Here is a 19,132-nt window from a genome sequence, read left to right as displayed (position 1 = left end):
CGCTGCTGTTGTCACTGCCATGCCCGCTGCTGTACCGCTGAGGCCGCCGGGGCGCCGTTATCTTGCTGTATGGAGACGGCAGCACTGGGATTTGCGACTTCTCATCGCTGAGGTTAATGCCACTGTCATTGCCGCTGTCGGAGTCGGTGGAGCCTCGGAAGTGGCCCACCTTGGCAGAGCCGCCTGACACCAGCTCGTTCACGCGGCTGTTGGCCGCCCTCATGGCCTGCTTGGTCCCCATGATGGTCCCTCGGCTGGGTTTGCTGCTGACAGGCTGCACAGAGCGGGGGGCCGCCTTCCCGACGGGGGCCGTGCCAGAGCCCTTCCCTGCAGGCTGCACCAGGGACTTCACAGAGGAACTGAGAGACTTTGACCCGCTGGCAGAGAGGCCCCGGTTTTTATTCCCGTTCGCTTGCACCTTCTGGTTAGCTGTGAGTTTTGCCTGGCTGTTTTTACCGGGCACAGGGGCGGTGAAGGGCGGTGGTAAACCCACACCAGAGGCAACAGGGGGGACCCCCAGCCTGGGGACGGAGCGCACTGCCCGGCTGTTGCTGGCGCTTCCATTCTCCCTCACCATGCTTGCTTTGGATCCGACCGACGTCAGGCTGTCGCACCTCTCCAGGGACATGTGGCTACCATAACGGTGCACAGCTTCACTCTTCGACGCCTTCGCCTTTAAGCTGGATGTCATCTTGGGCAAAGAGTGGTCACCCTTCAGGTTCATTTTGCTGCTGGCACTTTCGCTGAAGAAAGACCCAGCTTTCAACCTCAAATCTGCTTCGTCTTCAGCCTTTGGCGTGGCAGCTCTGGCAAAGTCCAGGCCAGAGGCTTTTCCCCCACCATTACCCAGACCAACAGGTTTCTGCTCCAGGCTCGATTTGCGTACAGGAGGTGTTGGAGGTGTTGGCCCACCTGGCCTGGGCAACATGGTCGACTTCTGTGGTGCGCTCTTCTTTCCCAGTGATGATTTCAAGCTGCCAGTGGCCAAGGGACCATCCGAATTCCCTCGGGTCACGGCCTCCGACAAAGTACTGTTAGTGTGCGACACTGGCATCACTCCCAGTGTGGTGGCTCCTCTCTTCAGCTGTGGCATCTTCATCACAACTTCTGACTTCTTTGCAGCTCCACTGGAGGATTTGCAGGCCATTTCGCAACCGTCCACAACCCTCTGCGAACAGGCAAGCATAGTCTGCGACTTTGTTGGCCTGGATGCTGCACCAAAATACTGGGCAGCTTTTCCTGGCTGCTTCTCAGTACCAAACGCGTGAGATTTTGGAGACAGCAGTGAGTCTGCAGGTTTTGCGTCCAACTGATAATCGGTGCGCAACAGCCAGGGATCTTCAAATATACCATGTGGATTCTGCAGCTCTTTATAGCTGAGGACAGTATTATTGTGGATTGGAGACGAGGTAGTTTTTGTTTTCCTAGGAAGACTAGAATGTATTGTTTCTATCACAGGCGTATCATGAGAATTACTAAATTTTATTTTTACGGGCTGATCAGTGACACAAAAAGCACTTTTTATCTGAGATGCTTTGGTAGTTTCAGAGGTTTGAAGGCTTTTGCTGATGCCTGAGGACAGCTTGCTGGAACTCAAGCTCTCACTCTCCAGTTCAGAGAAGCAAAATCCACTGTCGTTCAGAGCGCTTTTCAGGGGGACAGATAAATGGGATGAATCCAAGTTGAAGGGTTCCTCGGACTTATTACAGCTGTAAGATGACTGTGCGACAAAACTGTCACTAGACTGGGCTCCATCACTTTCAATTGTACAGATGCTGACTTCACTAAGCCACGAACTTATGGAGGAACGTCTGCTGCTGGTAAAGGGATCCTTAGCAAAGGGCACAACAATATCAATATTTACACCAGTAGAAGTCTCCTGTGAGGTATAAGCATCAAATTCATCATTTATGCTGCTGATAATACTGACTGGCCTCGAACCCGATGCAAGGGCCTGAAGGGAGCAGTCGCTGTTAAAGCTAATGATACTGGAAGGTCTTCCATTATCCATAATCCCGCTAATGGACAGTTCTTCCACCACAGTGAAAACAAGCTCATCCTCTCCATTCAGCTCAACAGGCTGCTGCAAAGTCACCGTGGTGGTTAGTATATCCCGATCAAAACATTTCCCTCTGAATGCTGACCTGAAGCTGTGTACCTCTATCGCACCTGACTGATTCTGGGCATTGCTACCAACCAGAAATGTGCTTCCTACGGGGTTTTGCTCAGGTTTGTTTCCCATCTGCTTGCTCATTCCCACAGGAGGAGTCCGAACTGCATTGCTATTGTCCAGCTCCAAATTCTCAGCTTTGGAGCTCGGTACGTGCTCTTTCTGCTGTGGAGGTGGAGGTGCTGGGCTTGGCAAGGGTCTCTTCACGTACAAGGACTTTTCCTTAATGACACATTCAGCTGTGGCCTTATGCTGCTCCGGATTCCTTGAAGGGCTACACCTTGAGGGCTGCAGGGGATCGGTGATTGTCTCTCTCTCTCCCTCCAGTATCGAGTCTATTATTTTGTTGTCAGCTCCTCTCTGTGGCTTGGAAAGCTCTGTTTTCAAGTGAGGTGTGCTCTTTTCATGACAATTGCCATTGCCAGCCCTTGGTGCAACAGCCTGGAAAGGAAGGTTATGTCCTTTTTTGGGAGATGCAGTTTCTTGTGGAACTGGTTTCTTAAATCCTCCAGAAGGAGAAGATATTTTTTCCTTTATCAGCTTAGACTGTGCATTTTCTGTACCTCCGGCGACTGGACTACAATTGGACACAACAGAGATTTCTCCACAAGCAAATTTGATGGGTTCCTCACTTCCATCAATGCACTCTAACCTTTCTTGCAGTTCAGCAAAAGTGTTGCATTTAAAATGGTCCTTGTCAGAACTCCTACCAATAGCAGAATTGTCTTTACTTCTCTTCTTGTTTAGGGATGGGATTATGGGAACAAACTCTGGAGGACCTTCATTATCTGTCAATTCCCTGTCAGACAAAGCTGCACCATTGGGACCAACATAGATGACAGTATCACAAGACTGTTCACTGCTGGAGGAATAATCAGGATCACTAGATAGACTCAGGACAGGAAGGTCAGGGTCAAGGGCAACAGTTCGTGGGTGGAAGGGTCGCAAATGGGGTGGTCTTCGGACATGTCCTTCTTCACATGAACTCTCTCCTCCAGACGAGCTGGATGCATACTGCAAATGATCAATAAGGGAAAAGTTATTAATATAAATTGATATACAAGTAATATATATGTACATATAATTGATTAAAAGGTCAGGTTTGCTATATGCTCTGTGCTTTGTGTATACTATCACAACTACATCTAGTGGAAAAATGTTAGAGTGTGAATTAAAATGACAAGGTCATGCTACATAGATTTTACTGTATTAGGAGTAATATAACAATCACATCTTTTCAGATAATTTCCATTAAATATTATGCATTGCCTTTCTCCTCAACAGTTTTCTGTTCATTCCTGATTGGTTTTTAATTAATACAAATAAGAGCTTTTGAGATAGTTCCACATATAAGCAAAGAAAGAACACGTGTTTGGAACAAAAAGAAGGGAATTTCAGGATTAAGGATTGGGGGCAGGATGATGGCTCAGTGCCAAGTCATTTGTCAGTTCCTCTCCTGAGCTTTTATGCATTTACCACCGAGAAATCCCATGTTCCCCCACCGAGAGGTTAGGAGAACTCATTTTAAAATGAATTCGTTTCTGCTTGTTTGTGAAGCAACCTTGGATTTCTTCTTCCTCATTCGATGGATTCGCGATGCAAGCTGAACGGTGGTGAGAGTTTCTGCATAATTAGCTGGGGAGTCAGAAATATGCGCAATCATAGTAGTTCTGCAGTTGATGTTCCCAAGTGATTCCCTCAACAACATTGTCAACTTGTTGTCCCTGTGTAACAAATGAGAACACTAGGATGGTTTAAAGAAATCACAATCATTTTTTGCAGATTTTTACACCACAAGCTGTGCTTTCACTCTCATAGGATATATGCAGGTATGGTACATATAGATAAGAAATATGCTCCTATTATTTGACCACACATAAAACGTGTCTAAATGTACACATACAAAGATACCAATATTTTAATTATTTATCTGCCTGTGTATTTGCAGTATGGTAGTCATTCTATTTGTCACTTAGACAATTGTAAAACAAATTATTGATAACTAGTTTAGTTATCTCAGGTTTAGCTCAATTACCCAAAAAGTTCATGAGTGCTGTATTTTCAGCTGAGCAGACTTAGTACCTGGATAACTAAGCCCTGTGAGCTCTATGCAAACAATTTTGATAATAAGAAAAAAATAAGTCAACAGAAACGGTAAGAAATCTCTAAACAAATATAACAATGTTAGATATCAGAAAGATATTATCAGTGCCACCCCAACTAATCTAGTTTCTATTCTATAGCAAATGGGAAGCAGAATTTCTCTCTGAAGGCTTTCCTGGTGATGCGAGTCCTCTGCCATGGACAGCAAAGCTGACAAGACAGGTGACCTTTTGTCCTCCACTGGTCTCCAGGACATCTCTCCCCAGGGTTCCCTGGAGGCTGCTTCCTATCACCCCGCTGAGCTGGCCCAACATGTGGGAACTACCGTCACATCTGCTCACTAAACCATGGTCGGTGACAAAGTTGAAGATCTGCCCTTCCCTATTCTAACTCATCCATCCTCTACTCCATCCACAAACTTAGCAACTAGCCTGAGGAAATTATCTTTCTGCCTAATACAGAAAGAAAGAACACCTGTTTGAGATGCAGCACTAGATAAATATGTGAAATGACATGATTGATAACAACGGCACAAAGTTATAACGCATGAAGACAAGCAGCAATTAAATTTAAGGACCGAAGGCCAAGTTCTGGTAAGGGTGTTTACAATGTGGCTGTTGTCTTTAAGCTGGGCCCCCCACAGGTGTGTTTGACATAATATTATTGTCAAGTACACTCCACAAAGGAACACACCTAAATGTTTGCTTCTGCTAAACAAATGTGCAACATGGTGGTCGTCTTTTTTTTAATTGAAAAGATGTATCATTCAAAAAGGCATACAGAAATAACAACCTTTGATGACTATACTCGATAAACTCTCCAGTATTTTCTGAAATTTCAATACAATTTTTAAATTTGGAAAAAGGAGAGAAAATCCTATGAAATTTTGATGAAATTGTTCACTAATGTCCAGCTGGCTGAGATCAGTCTAAATTCCAAACCCAGGAAACACAGAGGAGATAGAAGGAAAGAAAACATTTTGGCCATTTTGCCCTGCTTTTTTCAACAATCAAACCCTCCCCAACATTCCACCCAACTTAAGCATATACCAATATGCATATAATTTTCGGCCATGTAATTAAGAATTTCATGTTACTACATGACATTTTAAAAGTTGTGTGTATGTATATATACGTATAGACAGGTAGATGAATAGATTTATCTGTAACAAAGAAGTGACCTTAAAAGAAGACAGACCCCTCTCTGACAGAACTTCCTTTAACTTCATCTCAGGTAAAGAGTAAATTGTTGATGCAATTCATTGCTAAGGTAACACCAGCCACAAATTTAAGATAATGCAGACAATAATTCACTTACTTATATGGCACATGCTTAGCACCGTTAATTAAGGCCAAAATTACATTGCCCAGGGCAGAGAGAGACAGACACAGAGAGCCTCCTCCATCTCGGCTCTTGCTCAGCACTTTTTCACAGCTCCCTAGATCAATGAGATGCAAACGGCTGCGTCCTCCAGACACTAAAACAAAAAGGGGAAAAACAGTTGTACATCACGTTCTTGCATGGACTCAAGCCAAACTTGGTATTCAAAATGTATTCAAATGAGGAAAAGAATGAATACAGCATGGGATAATGACCAAATTAAATATTAATAGTGAGGAAACCAGATATTAGCCGCAGCTACCAAAGTTAAAGGTGACTCGACTGGCTTCAGGGTTTACTTCATTTCTTCTTTTTAAGTTTATTGCGAATTATTGTTTAACCCCAAACCATGTCATTTAAAAATAAGCAGTATAGTAAGAAGATTCATACTTCCTCCTTTGCCACTCTTCTCCATGCGATACTGGTATATGTGAAGAGTAAAAAGCATATGTGAATTCCTCCTATCTTCTTCCTCGCATTCCGGTTTGCTGGTACTTCTGGCAGCAATTGCAGCATCAAGGAAAAAGGCAGCTTTCTCTGCTGTCGGGGCCCTTAGCTCACTTTGGTTTTGAAGCTTGAATATAAACAAGAAAATGACTAATTAGCACAGGGGCATTTTTTATTATTATTTTGTGCTGAACTGGCTAAATCTTCAGGGCACTAAAAGAAACAAATATGTACACCATGGGAGAAGGGCTTATAAATTAAAAGCAATAATTTTTTTTTACTGTCTTAAAAGTTGTCATAATTGTTGCCAGATAAAAGGAAATAAAAAGCAGAAGAAAGTCAGGCTCAGAAAAATCTATGTTGTGACATCCATTATACCTGGGTTCCACATATTGGATCTTCTCTCAGATAAACCCCGGGAGACTGGCCATCCTGAAGGCTGCCAGTGGCTACTTTAGCTAACAAATCCTTAAGGTTTTCATCTTTGCCACTGATCTCCACAGCGATACTCTAATAGAGAAACGAGTCCCAGTTTTTTCTTTACGTTCATTGATTAATTTGAAGAGCCAAGAAATTGCACAGGGGATGATACCAAGGCTTTGCGTGGAGTTATCTTTCCCAATCATGGTAAAAGATTTTCCTAGAATGAAAAGACAAACATGAACTTAATTCACCCTTCTCGTACGAGAAAATGTCTCTTCATATCACCATTGTACATTACAGGCAATGCCATGTGCTGCACAGATAATGGGAAAGAACAGATGCAAAAATGCAAAGTATTTAGTTATTAATCCATTACTATTTATTCAACTAGTTTTGCAATTTTTGTAACTCAGACCCACAGCAAATTAACATTAAAAACATCTCTGATCTTTTGATTTTCATCACAATACCCCTATATAAACTCGCTCTTGAATAAGCTAATCTGCTGTTACATTTTACCTTTTCAAATTAAAACTTACAATCCCAGTGTAGAAATAAACCATGATAAGTTTGCAAAGCTAATTAAAAAGAAATTCTAATCTATTCATATACTCCAGGTTTATTGTTCCAGGAGCTGACAGCATGTAATTACCAGACTGACATAGTAATTAAGTGTAACGAATTTGGGAGCTCACCAAGCTTGACATGACCAAAGCAAAATATGCAACCATCTGCACCATTCACAACAGACTGGATTACTTCTGCTACTGTTCCAGAGCATACCTCAGCCTGAAAGAAAGATTGGAGACAAATAAGTAAAAGAGCATATACTGCTATGGTTTTTACTATTCTTCTGTAATGAAATGAATGACTCAATATTTTGAGGCGCAATATTCTCCCCATTTTTATGGCATCAGTCCTATTATTTTAGTAACTATGCTATCTTAAAAAATAATAAAATATGCTACTACAGCCTAAAATAGTTCTCAATTCTATTGAACCAATTCTCTTGGAATATTGATTCTATGACTAATGTAGCAAACTGAATGCTATCCAACCAGGCTTCCTGCTGGTATAATAGCTTAGCCAAGGCTATTCAGCAGTAGTAGCAACTCCACTGAAATTAAGGTACTCAAGAGTGCTCACAGGAATTAAAAAGACATTTATACTGGAGAAAATGCATTAAGATCCCTGAATAAGATTTCATAGTATCACATTTTCCTCTTCCAGGGGAAACATCATCATCAATAAAGAACTTGCTAAAATATTTGAGTGTACTAAAACCAGTTTATCCACATCAGTGAAGGTTTCAAATATACAATAAGATGATCTATTAAGTACAGCAACTGGGGGCAGGGGAGAGGGTTGGTGTAAATATGTAACTACAGTGAAATGATAAGGCTCTGTTTGCAGGTGCATGGCAACAAGCTTGCCTCGAGCAACGACGCCTGCACAGAAGTGGCTGCGCTGGCCAACATCACCCAGAAAAACCACAAACAGGCCACCCAACAGGCCCACCACAAGGACCTGAAAGAGCCTAGCCCAAACCAGGGGTCAACAACCTGAAGGACTAGTGCCAAAACCAGCAGAGAAGCAGGCTGTGACCGGCCACCTTGCAGCAGGGCTGGCAACACAAGTAAGAAAAAGGCACTTCCAGTTCTGGACTAATGTTGAGATCACTGTTGCGTATTTCTGCACAAAGATGCCATTTGAGCTTATGCAGAATCTTAAAACCAGCCTCCTGGCGTGGTTATCATTGCTTTAGGCACCGATCTGTGTGGGAGGTTATTCTCCATCTTTAGTGCTTGGACCTAATAGATATTTTCATATCTTTAGTTTAGGACCCAAAAAATTAAACAAAATCCTAAGAGAAGATCTGAGGGTGGGATTCTGAACTAGATCTTGTCATGTTTTCTCAACAGTAATATACCATTTTCACCTTGAATGTTTTGTGTTTTATTTTTCTTTCATCAAACCCTAATTTTTTTCAGGCAGTTCAAACTTGAAGTGGTTCTTCATACTCTGTTTAGTTTTTTTCCTCTTTTTAAAGTTGTTCTAGGATTCTTTTTCTGAACCCAAGATTTTTCCCAGAACGAAATTTCAGGGTGAAATTTCCAATCTCACCGAATATACTGCAGCTCACAATCCTCTCAAATACCAGCCATCCTATTTGTGTATCAGATTTCAGGTCTGGGGCTACTACTGTACAAATACACCCTTTTGCAGGGCAAGAGAAAGGCATGCACCATCAGCACCACCATCAAGATAAAATAATCAGTCAAAAACACAGTATAAACAAACTGGAAAAGGCGAGGAAAATATAAAAGCTCCCTAACTGTTTCAGTATTGCAATCCCATGGGGTTAGCTGTATCTCTTCTCCTAACAGCAGCATTTAGTTTAACGTTAAGCACACGTTCATTTCCCACTGAAAGCAGTGGGGAAGGACTTTATTTCAGTGACATCAAACGGGTTAAAACCTAACTGGATGGAAAAGCGAATTTCAAATTGGTTGTGTGTCTTTCTCTAACAAGAGAAAATGCAGGAAGATAATCTAGTCGGCAAATCCATCTCCCCAGCTATTACTCCTTAATTTTACATCTCGACTAAACTGAAAATGTAAGAATTTACCCACTTGTCTATTAATTACCATGTTTTTTCCAGGCATTAAGGCAACTCATTCAAATAAAATTCCCCAGGAACAGAAAGAACTCTTAAGGCAATCAAATGCAGTGGCCATGAGAAGACTCAGGAGGTTTATGCAAGTGACTCCAGTACCTGCGAAGCATCCTGGGGGAAAACTGCATCAAAGGCAAACATCTTTGGGACAGCAACAACGCCTCTCCTGTGACCTGCATTGGAAGGCCCACTTGCCGCTGGATCATAAAACGTGATTTGCTTTTTTCGCGGGTCTACCTTTAGGAAGGACATGGATTCGGATGTTTCATGTGCTCCTTGAGAGGCACAAATCCTTACCATCACTTTCACCTGCAAGAATTCAGAAGAAAGCAGCAACTTGAGTTCCCAGCTACAGATAAACGCATGCAAAGCATTCCTCCCAAACCTACTCCTCCTCCCATGACACGTTCATTTGTAATATTTAGGTGTGTCAGAACAACCGTGGGACAATACCAGAGGCAGATTTTCCAGCCTGGTTTCCACCCTGGGGTCTTCACTCGACTAGCTTTTAAAGGTGCACTTTGTCCCTTCAGTTGACTCTGTTCCAGTTTTACCATTTCGATTTATAAATGTCTGATCTGCAGGTATAATCCACTGTAGATGTAATACCATGCCTAAAGAAAAGGAAACTCTAGTCTCCTACCTTTCAAGTACTTAATGTGACCGAAAGCACAAACCGATCCACTCTGAAAATCAGTCTGAATAACACAAGGCTCAAACAGCTAGTGCATTCAAACTGAACTAAATCTAGAAACTTTCAATTCCTGGTTCACGTTCTTCTAATAAAAAGGTGCTTCTCTTATAGCCTTCCCAGGCAGACGCTTTTATGCTGTCATTGCTAGCCTCTTTGGTGGGTAGTTGCAGATTTAATGGGAAAGAAGGGAAGAAAAAAAAAGCATTAAAAGGTCAAAAAGCTTGAAAAGAAACCACTCACAAAGTACATTTCTATTGCAGCATTGCAAATGCCGATTTCCTACACACGCCATTTTAAGACAGCATTTTTAGAGAGCTCAGACATGTTGGCTGTGATTTCCAAAGCAGCTTATGGGAGCCAAGTGACTGGGTCTCACTAAAGTTCAGCAGAGGCTGCACACCTGCTTCTTTTAAGCTTCCTGGAAATCATACTCTTACTTTGAAAAACTGTGAAATATTGCCTCACACCCACTTACGACCATTTATCCTTATGAAATGCTCCCAGGTCAGAACCAGCGTGTTTTATACACCTTGCACTGAAGTAAATGACTATTACAGGCACAGTGAATCACTCTGCCGGTCTTCAATTCTGCACTGCCCAGCAGATCAAACTTAAGAGAAAAGCAATGCTCAGCCAGAGTGACTTTCCATGGCTGACATGAAATGTTTCAATAACAAGCTGAACAACAGTATTATCTCCTTATCCAACTACCAGACAACTTTCACAGCACCAGTGTTAACCATCTATTTTCACTGGGTGAAAAGCCTCCATGGCCATAATGCACCACAGCCAGCAGAGGTGGAACAATTTACACCCGTACCCTCCAGAGCACCCATCAGGAGCATCATCTTCTGCAATGTAACTACTGACCCACAAAACACCCACTCCTTTTACAGCACTTGCACTTGATTTGGAAGGGGAGTGACACGTAGCAACCCCTCTGCTGCAAATCACCAGGTGAACCCTCCAAACACAAGAGCACGCAGTCACTTGCTGATCTGAGTCAGGCCCATCTCTAGGCCTGAGCTGGATGTTGCATGGGGAAGCCGGGTTGGCAAGCATCCATCTCTGATAAAGAATGATCCTCCTTTTCAGTAACTTTTTATTGCTAAATTTAACCTTAAAGCTGCCAGAACAATTTGACTCCTATTTACTATGTTCTGAGAACATTATTTCATTAAAATGGTGTGCACTTATTACACTGACACATTCCTTGTGTCTTTACAAAAAAAAATGTGCCTTGCAGTCAGCACTTCCCCGTCATTCCTGTATCCAGAGAAATAATGGCAAAGGAAGACCCAAAGCTGAAAAACTACTTCAGCAAAGCACAACGTGGGAAGTGCAGACAACGAACAGAGACCAGAGCAGGCTGAGCCACCCTCTAGGACTGCCCTTCATACCAGACAAGATGACAAGGTGATGGCATACACACCTGCACCCAGTGGGTGCAAGCAAAATGTAGTGTCCTAGCCAGGATGATCCACAGCAGACAGGTGGGTGCAGCAGTAAGCACCATGCTGAACTGTCCCTGCCTTTATCAGCTGGGGAGGGTGGGTAATTTGAAGATTTCGTTTAGGTCCTCAACTGTTTCATTTCTCCTGCTCCTACTTTCTACGGGGGCTAAGCTGCACACAGGCTTCCCTGCACAGTTACTCAAGCATCCTAACAGAAAATATTTTCCAGAAAGCGGCTATAAAAGCTTTTCCCCAACATTTTTTCCAAACAAAGAGGTTAAGAAACAACCAACCCCTCTAGCAAACGCTTTCTTTTCTTTCCCCTTTCATAGTGATATGAATATGAAAATACAGTCCCAGAAAATAAGCAAACCTTAGAATAAATGAAACAGCTGCTTCAAAAGCAAAGTGCATCAGAGGTGACACACTCAAGGCTCTTTCCCCATAAAAGCTCCATGAAGCCAGCTTTGTGTATTAGCCTGCTAGCTCAACCTTGACATGCTACCAAGGTGCTCAGAAAAATAACCTCCCTCAGGAAAAAAAAAAACAAAATACCTAAATATATATAAATATAAATGCCCACTTCAGGGTCGCTTGATTAAAATGAATTTTAAAATATATGCTGTTTTCAAAGCACTTCTCTAAACAGTCCTTTCTGTTCTCTCTTCCACCTATTATTAGATTATAGCAGCCAGAGCTTGGATAAGAGGAAAATTGGTTTGCTCCTGACCTAAACAGCAAGTTACCTCCATCAGAGTGTTGCTCCCCTAACACAAAGATGGCTTCACCCCCAGAAAAAGCTTGTGTCTCAAATCAGCTTTTTGAGACCACCTCTCTGAAGCAGAAAGATACTAAAATAGCTTCCCATAATGGATCAGATCCCAAACTTAACAGGCCTCAAGGGTCATCTTCATTTTTACAGTGGAAGCGAGCTTTCAAGACAAATGGGAGAGGAAAGAGAAAAGCAGCTCGAGGGAGTTCCTCTTTTAGCGTTTTGTGTATAAAAGCTGATTTGCAGAGTAGAAAAACACTGATTTCAAATTTAGTTTCTCTGCCCACTAAATCTATCTATAAGTGATGCCTACCAGATATTGTAGGGTTACGATGTGTCACACTCATTCATGATGCTGCGCCAGACTCCGACTTCACTCGGAAATGAAGCGGAAATGCTCATGAAAGTACCAACAAGCACAAAGATTACTCAAACATATCCCTTCACAACAGCAAAAACTAAGTGCAGGCAGATCCCAGCTGCATGCACATGCTTCTAAGTACGTAAAAGAAAGGTTTGGTGTTACCTGTTTATTCCTCTTACACTTCTTGCCCTCCTGTGTTTCAGGACCAATCTTAAGTGACAGGTTTATATTCTCAGCTCTGAAGTTCATCCCAGTACCCTTCTGGGATGAGCATGGCAGACAAAGCAGCGTACTATAGAGCCAGCATGGTTCTTGCCTTAGGGATCAACTTAACTGCATCTTCTCCTGGGTGTCTTTATCTAGTTCTCATACAAAAGGCATGCTCACCTGTAGAGATAGCAATGTGCAGTGCAGGAAATCATCCAGATACAAGGGCTTGCAGTGAGGGGAGGATTCAAGAAAACATGGGAACCTTCAAATTTTAAAGTAACTTTGGCCCGTAACTAGGGAGCATAGCAGCAATACCTGCACTGCACTCTAATGCTTTTATTTGCTTATGAAAATGAATGACTAGAATTAAGTACAAGAACATTAATTTCAGGCCCACTCAGGATCACACCCTCTGTGGGCAGTTATTCAACAACATGGCCAGCTTTCTGGTGGTCAGTTCCAACTGCAGCGGTACCAGCTACTGGTAACACTTGCACAAAGCAAAGAAAACAGAAGATAAGGAATTTAGAGGAGAATGAATGAAGAAATGGAAGAATAAGACAGGTCTGAAAGAATAAGAATAGGACTGGGAGGGGAAAAAAAATAGAGAACTAAAAGGAATAGCGGGGCGGGGGAGAAAGAACACAAAAAAGGAAAGACAATACAAAAATGGCAATTCCGGAAAAGTAATCTCAGGCTCAGGGCATCTCTGCCCTGACCACTTTTAGATTCCTTTAATGAAAGCTAAGATGGCACATCCTTCTTGCGATGGGGGTGACCCTTCCTGCTAGAACTGGGGATTTTTAGTAACTCCTTTCCCCCCCCCTTTTGTGTATTTCTTCAATGTCACAGAAAGACGCAGAGTAAGAAAAATAATTACAAGTGGAAGTTTATCATTATCAAAGATACGAGGATTTGTACATAGACATTCATACAGACACTGAATATTGGATAGAGGCTCCATTTTAATGAGGATGTTGATAGAAAAAGAGGATAGGTTTGTATTTGAGTTCAATTTCTGCAAACAAAAATAAACACAAACATCACAATACTTGCACATTATTAACATTTTTCTCAGTGCCTGAAGAAAGCCTAAATCATGCAAACCACTGAAGTATCTCATTAATTAACTGACTCTAATCCGGTGGGTTTTGTACACTGGGGGTTAACACTCAGCTGCTGAACTTTCCAAATTCATGTTTCTGCAGGAACCAGGAGGTCAGCAAAATTGCTGAAGGAAACCCTATTAAAATCAAAAGTGTTTGAGGAAAGAAGATGTCAAATACATCCTGAATATGCCATTAAAAGATAAAGAATTTAAAAAGTAAATAAAAGAGGCACATAATTTGAAAAAGCCCTAGAAATGGGTGGCATAAGGTCAGAGGCCCACCCACCCAGCACAATGGGTGTAATTTTAACCTTCACTGGCAAGTATGGGAGAGAGATTCATAGCAATCAAGAAATTTTTAGTCTTTTTTTTTAAGTTTATCTGTCTGTCAGCCTACAGTGGAAGTCAGGGAAAATAAAGGCTATAAAAGCAAACATCTGCAAGCTAGAATTCATTTGCTCCAGCTATGTAAGGGCAAATCCAGTGGATGGATGCTGTAGCAGAAAAACAAAAGTCATGCTGCAGTTTTCTGTGCGCATAATAAAGAATTTTAAGGGAGACAAACTGGCAAAGGGCAGATTTCTGAATCTCCCCTGTGCGGAAGACAATGGCTATGTGGAGGGCTATGGGGCTAAACCCCATACAGTTTCAGAAACATCTGATGAGACCACTAGAGAACAACAGAACCACATAGTACACTCAAATATCAGTAATATGTTGGAGCCCTGAGCTAAAACTCTAGACCTTGACATCTCGGACCCTTATGAAAGTCAAATATAGATGCATATTTAATAATTCTGACCTAAACAATGAAACATCTTGGAAACTGAGGGATGCACATCCTGGCTGGTACCTGCCCTTCCTCCTCTTACAGCCCTCCTCCTCCATTGCTACTGTCTACCCCGTTTCACACCTAAGGGTCACAAGGAGACACCTTCTGCCCCATCACCACGTGGCAGACACTGTTCCCACGCTGTGACCTCCTCCAGGAATGTTGTCCCCACGTGCCCCCTTTGTGCGGACTCGTGATTTCCAGACCTCCCCCTGCATACTGAACCAGCTGGAGTTGAGGAGAACAGGACGAGGGAGTCACAGCAACCAAAATAATGGGCTGGCTGCAGGACTGGTCAAGATAGTGCAAAACATCAAGCGTATGTCAGTGTCAGAAAGCAGGTTTGGAAAAAGTAAGAGACAGACCAAAAAGCCGTGAAACCCAAATTTCAAAGCAACTCTCTGACATGAATGTGAGACTGATGGCCAGAGGCAAGCTAGCAGTTTTATCTAATATAGCCCATATATTTTGGATATGCTGAACTGAATGGAGCTACAGCAAAGCCACGCATCAATGAACACAGAACTCCTCCAAGACCAGTGAGGCATGTGTCGTCCCAGAAGAAATCACGTCCAAGGCTGAATTTGTAGAGAAAAGAGCCAGTGATAACAGAGAGAATGACACAATCCTACACAATTTTAGACAGAAACAGCCAGGAGACTGAGACAGTCAGGTTCACATTGATTATTACCCCATAATCAAAAAAGGTGGAAGGGCTATCAACTCTGAGACCAGATGAAGGGGAAGGACAGTCTCACACTTAAAGAACCAGAGGATTTGGATTCTGTTCCTAAGACTATCACGGACCTCTACTACATGTTTTAGACAATGAATACAAAAAATATTTTATATATGTCAGAAAGTTGGTCATTCATCTTTTAGTGGAGTAAAGGGTGCCAAATACTCTATGCAGTTTAATTTGGGGCAGACATGTAGACAGAGAAGACTCCGCTAATTCACTAAGTAATGACTAGACTCCATGGCATTTTGAATGCTGAGGAAATTAAGACCCTGACCCAGCCAAGTATGTTAGCACAGGCGTAGCTGTAACATATGGTACCTCCTTTGAAATCAATGGATGTGCAGTGTTCGTGTGTTTATAGTGATGCTTTGTTAGCATTTGATGCTTATATAGTTGTCAAGTTTCAAATTAGACAGAATGAGAAGGAAAAAATAGAAGGAATTAATTAAAAAGCATGTAAAATTTTAAAATACATGCACTCAAGCCTTTTTTACGAAAATAAATTCTGACTTTGTCTGTCTGTATTTTGGGAAAGTGCTGGCACTGTACTGGAATCCATTCTAAAAATGCTGGTCATATTCTGCGTTACAGCAGTATCATAATCCCTAAATGAACAAGCAATTTGGTCTTTAGCAATAAATGTCATTATATCAAATTTGAATGGACACTAAATATTCCCTGGAAACACACATCCTTGACAGGAATCGTGCAGCCAGGAAGTTAATTTTGTCCAATGTTCACAAAATGGGGTATAACAGCAGGTTAATTAAATAACTATGTTTAGACATCCACCATTCTGAATTAAGATTTCTCAGCAAGAAATTACAAAGAATTCACATTCAGTTGAATAAAGACCATTTTCCAATGAAATCACTTATTTTTCAACTACAGTGTAAATCAAATTACAAAAGTCCTAGTTCAGAGCCAATATTTTTCATGGATTTAATTGTAACTGACAGATATATAACCCTTGCTAAATTGGTTTACTGTGGGTAGTTCTTACAAGCCTTTCATATACTGCCACTACCAATGGATGGCAAATTTATATGCAAAATTGCCATGCTAGCATAGACCATCTAGCTCCCCTGGGAGAACCTAAAAAAAAAAAAAATCACTTCTGTATTGTACTCTATTAAAGAAGAATTGATTCTCTACTCCCAGGAGACATGAAGAAAACTATTTCATTTTTAAAGGTGAAAACAAAGTAGAAGAAATAGTGTATTTTTATCTAATTTTTCCACATTTTTGTTTAAGCAGTTCAAGGCATTTCAGCAGGGATGATGAACCTTGGATGATACAGGACTACATACATGGATAGAAGAGTACTTAGTATGATACATGATTTATATCAGAAATAACACTAGTCATTAGGAAACAAGCAGCAATAAAGATGACAAAATTAAGTACCTATTTGCTATCCATCATCAAACCATCATAAGAACCAGTGAATGGGACATACAGCACACTTAAGAAAACCCTGCATGATCAGTAAATCATATTAGCAGTACCTTAGCTATGCCTTGGTAAAGCATAAACAAAAGTAAATGTCTAAAACACATAAATGGAGACCAATATGTATATACCTGTCCAAGAAACATGCCTGACAATTCAGGTTCTCTTTAAATGCTCCACTTCAATTGTCTCATATAGGAGGATTCTGTCATTCTAACATAAAAAATTGACAGGATCCTTGGAAGAGACAAGCACTTAAAGTTGCTGTTGTAAATGATGCAGTATTATAAAGAATGAGCTGAATAGAACTCCAGAAAAAACATTTTGCATGAAAAAGGCTTCCTACCAGGCTAAAGAAAAATAGCAAATTAGAATGCTACACAGCAGCCACTGTAAAAAGGATGTCTTTTTTAATACCACAATATGATAAATTATCTTAAGTAGCACATTAATGTCAGAAATTGAGCATAATCTAACTTCTTTCCAGTGACAATATTAAATGGCTTTCAGACATCTTTCCTACTATTCTGACATTAAATTTAATAACACCCATAGAGACCACAAAAATGATTCAGTTACAAGAATCATACTGTACTGGATCATTGCCTTTTAAGTAGGATTCAGCTAAATGATTTGGACTCTGATGTTTTTGGCACATTCAAGAGAAAGGTATGAAATTTGCTACATAACATTTATCAGTAGTGAGCAAAATTCCTTTCAGTATCCAGTTTGCATTGGTAGTGGGACTTTCCTTTGTGCATGAGAGCTTGATTGTTGTTGATTATATGAAAAACCGGTCCCAGACAGGCCTACAGTTCTAAATTTTTTTTTTTTTTTTAAACTTTTCCTTGCTTGGTATTCCTGAACATGGACAAACCCTGCAAGCACCTGTAAAAGTATATAACATTTTGCAATCTTAGCAAAGAAAATTAAGCAAAAGGCTTAATCAAAGATTTGTATCACAGAACAAGTCCACATACTCCTGCTGAAATTATTATAAGGGGAAGAATTGGTATTTGTGAAATGTAAAAGAAATTAATAAGACATTTATTTCCCACCTTCCAAAAGAGTACTTGAAACAATGAGAAATTATAAATAGAAATTGCAAAAGATACATATAGGCTCTGTGCTGTAGTAAGTCTCCAACAACAAATGTGTTCAACCATAAAAAGCCATATAGCAATTTCACCACAGCAGAACTGTACGATATGCACGGAGACGATGATATGAGACTAAGAACAAATTTAGATCTTGGGCTCAAATAATCAATAACTGAGTTCAAGCGCAAGAACTGGCCATCACGATCTTTTCACATTCCTGCCTCCTCCAGCAGTTCTGACAATGCACAGTTACTGCCTTTACTATAGTCATACAGCTTACAAAAAGCAAGAATTCAAGCCTCTTCCCTTCCCCAAATGTCCCTCGAGCTCACAAGTTCAAGACAAGGTCCCACAACCAGTGACAGGACCTGTCAACCAGACTGACTAATTCCAATTCTAGATACCACAGAAACACCCAGGATAGTCCTGATGCTGCCTATGCTCAATTCAATCAGTTCCTTAGATTCAACTGTCCCTTACCCCAATTCAGAATAATTCTTACTCATGTGTTTAACTTTGAAACTAAATGAAAAGGACTTAATGCATGGAGGAGCTCTCCACTGAATCGGTGCTTTGGCCAAAGGGAGTTTCTTTGGCAGGAAAAGCCAATAGTCATGGTAGGGCAGCTTTGAAAGTGCAAATCAAATAAGGAAGTTAAAATTCCAGGTATGGATGTTAATTTGTTTGGTGAGGTCTTTTTTCCAAAGGTTTAGGCTTACTGGGGTCCAACCCTGTACCAGCAGCAAAACACACACAGCTGCTGCTTCTGCATCCTGGAGTCTTGGGATCCAGCTCTTCCCTCACTCAGCCACAGCAATAGCTCCCCTGTGAGAAGGTAATTTAGAGATATATACATGGGGGAGGAGGGGAAATCTTTACATTTCTTCAGTTGTTCCCATCCTCTATTAAACTTCTTTAAAGATATTACCTCAAGGAAGAAGGCCAGTAAAGAAAAAAAAAATCAATAAGTGACTGTTACTTAAGCATTATGAGCCTGAAGAGGAACATATATTTATATCACATACCGTTAGAGACCCCCTAAAACTAAAGATGCTTAATCTTCTTGCCTCCTGAACAGTCAATAACGCATTTCTTTAGAAGCTCAGACTCATGATAACAAACCTAATGCTGTAGCTTCCATGATGGCTGGTAAAATGGGTTACAGTCATGGCTGATTTCCTTACAGCTTATCGTTTGTGCATGC

At 41.2% G+C, this 19,132-nt stretch overlaps 1 protein-coding gene across 1 annotated transcript in view; it reads right to left on the bottom strand.

Annotated features, from left to right (window-relative positions):
* Window positions 1-19,132, bottom strand: part of KIF26A (kinesin family member 26A) — a 66,453-nt gene that overhangs the window by 7,419 nt on the left and 39,902 nt on the right. The window contains 8 exon segments of the mRNA XM_019472475.1: window positions 24-3,184; window positions 3,732-3,894; window positions 5,591-5,750; window positions 6,044-6,227; window positions 6,479-6,606; window positions 6,609-6,740; window positions 7,219-7,312; window positions 9,300-9,509. Coding sequence (XP_019328020.1) covers window positions 24-3,184; window positions 3,732-3,894; window positions 5,591-5,750; window positions 6,044-6,227; window positions 6,479-6,606; window positions 6,609-6,740; window positions 7,219-7,312; window positions 9,300-9,509 — 4,232 coding nt within the window.

The sequence above is a fragment of the Aptenodytes forsteri genome, unplaced genomic scaffold (genome assembly GCF_000699145.1).
Source record: "Aptenodytes forsteri isolate BGI_AS27 unplaced genomic scaffold, ASM69914v1 Scaffold193, whole genome shotgun sequence".
NCBI classification, from domain to species: domain Eukaryota; kingdom Metazoa; phylum Chordata; class Aves; order Sphenisciformes; family Spheniscidae; genus Aptenodytes; species Aptenodytes forsteri.
This window is presented reverse-complemented; position numbering and strand designations above follow the sequence as displayed.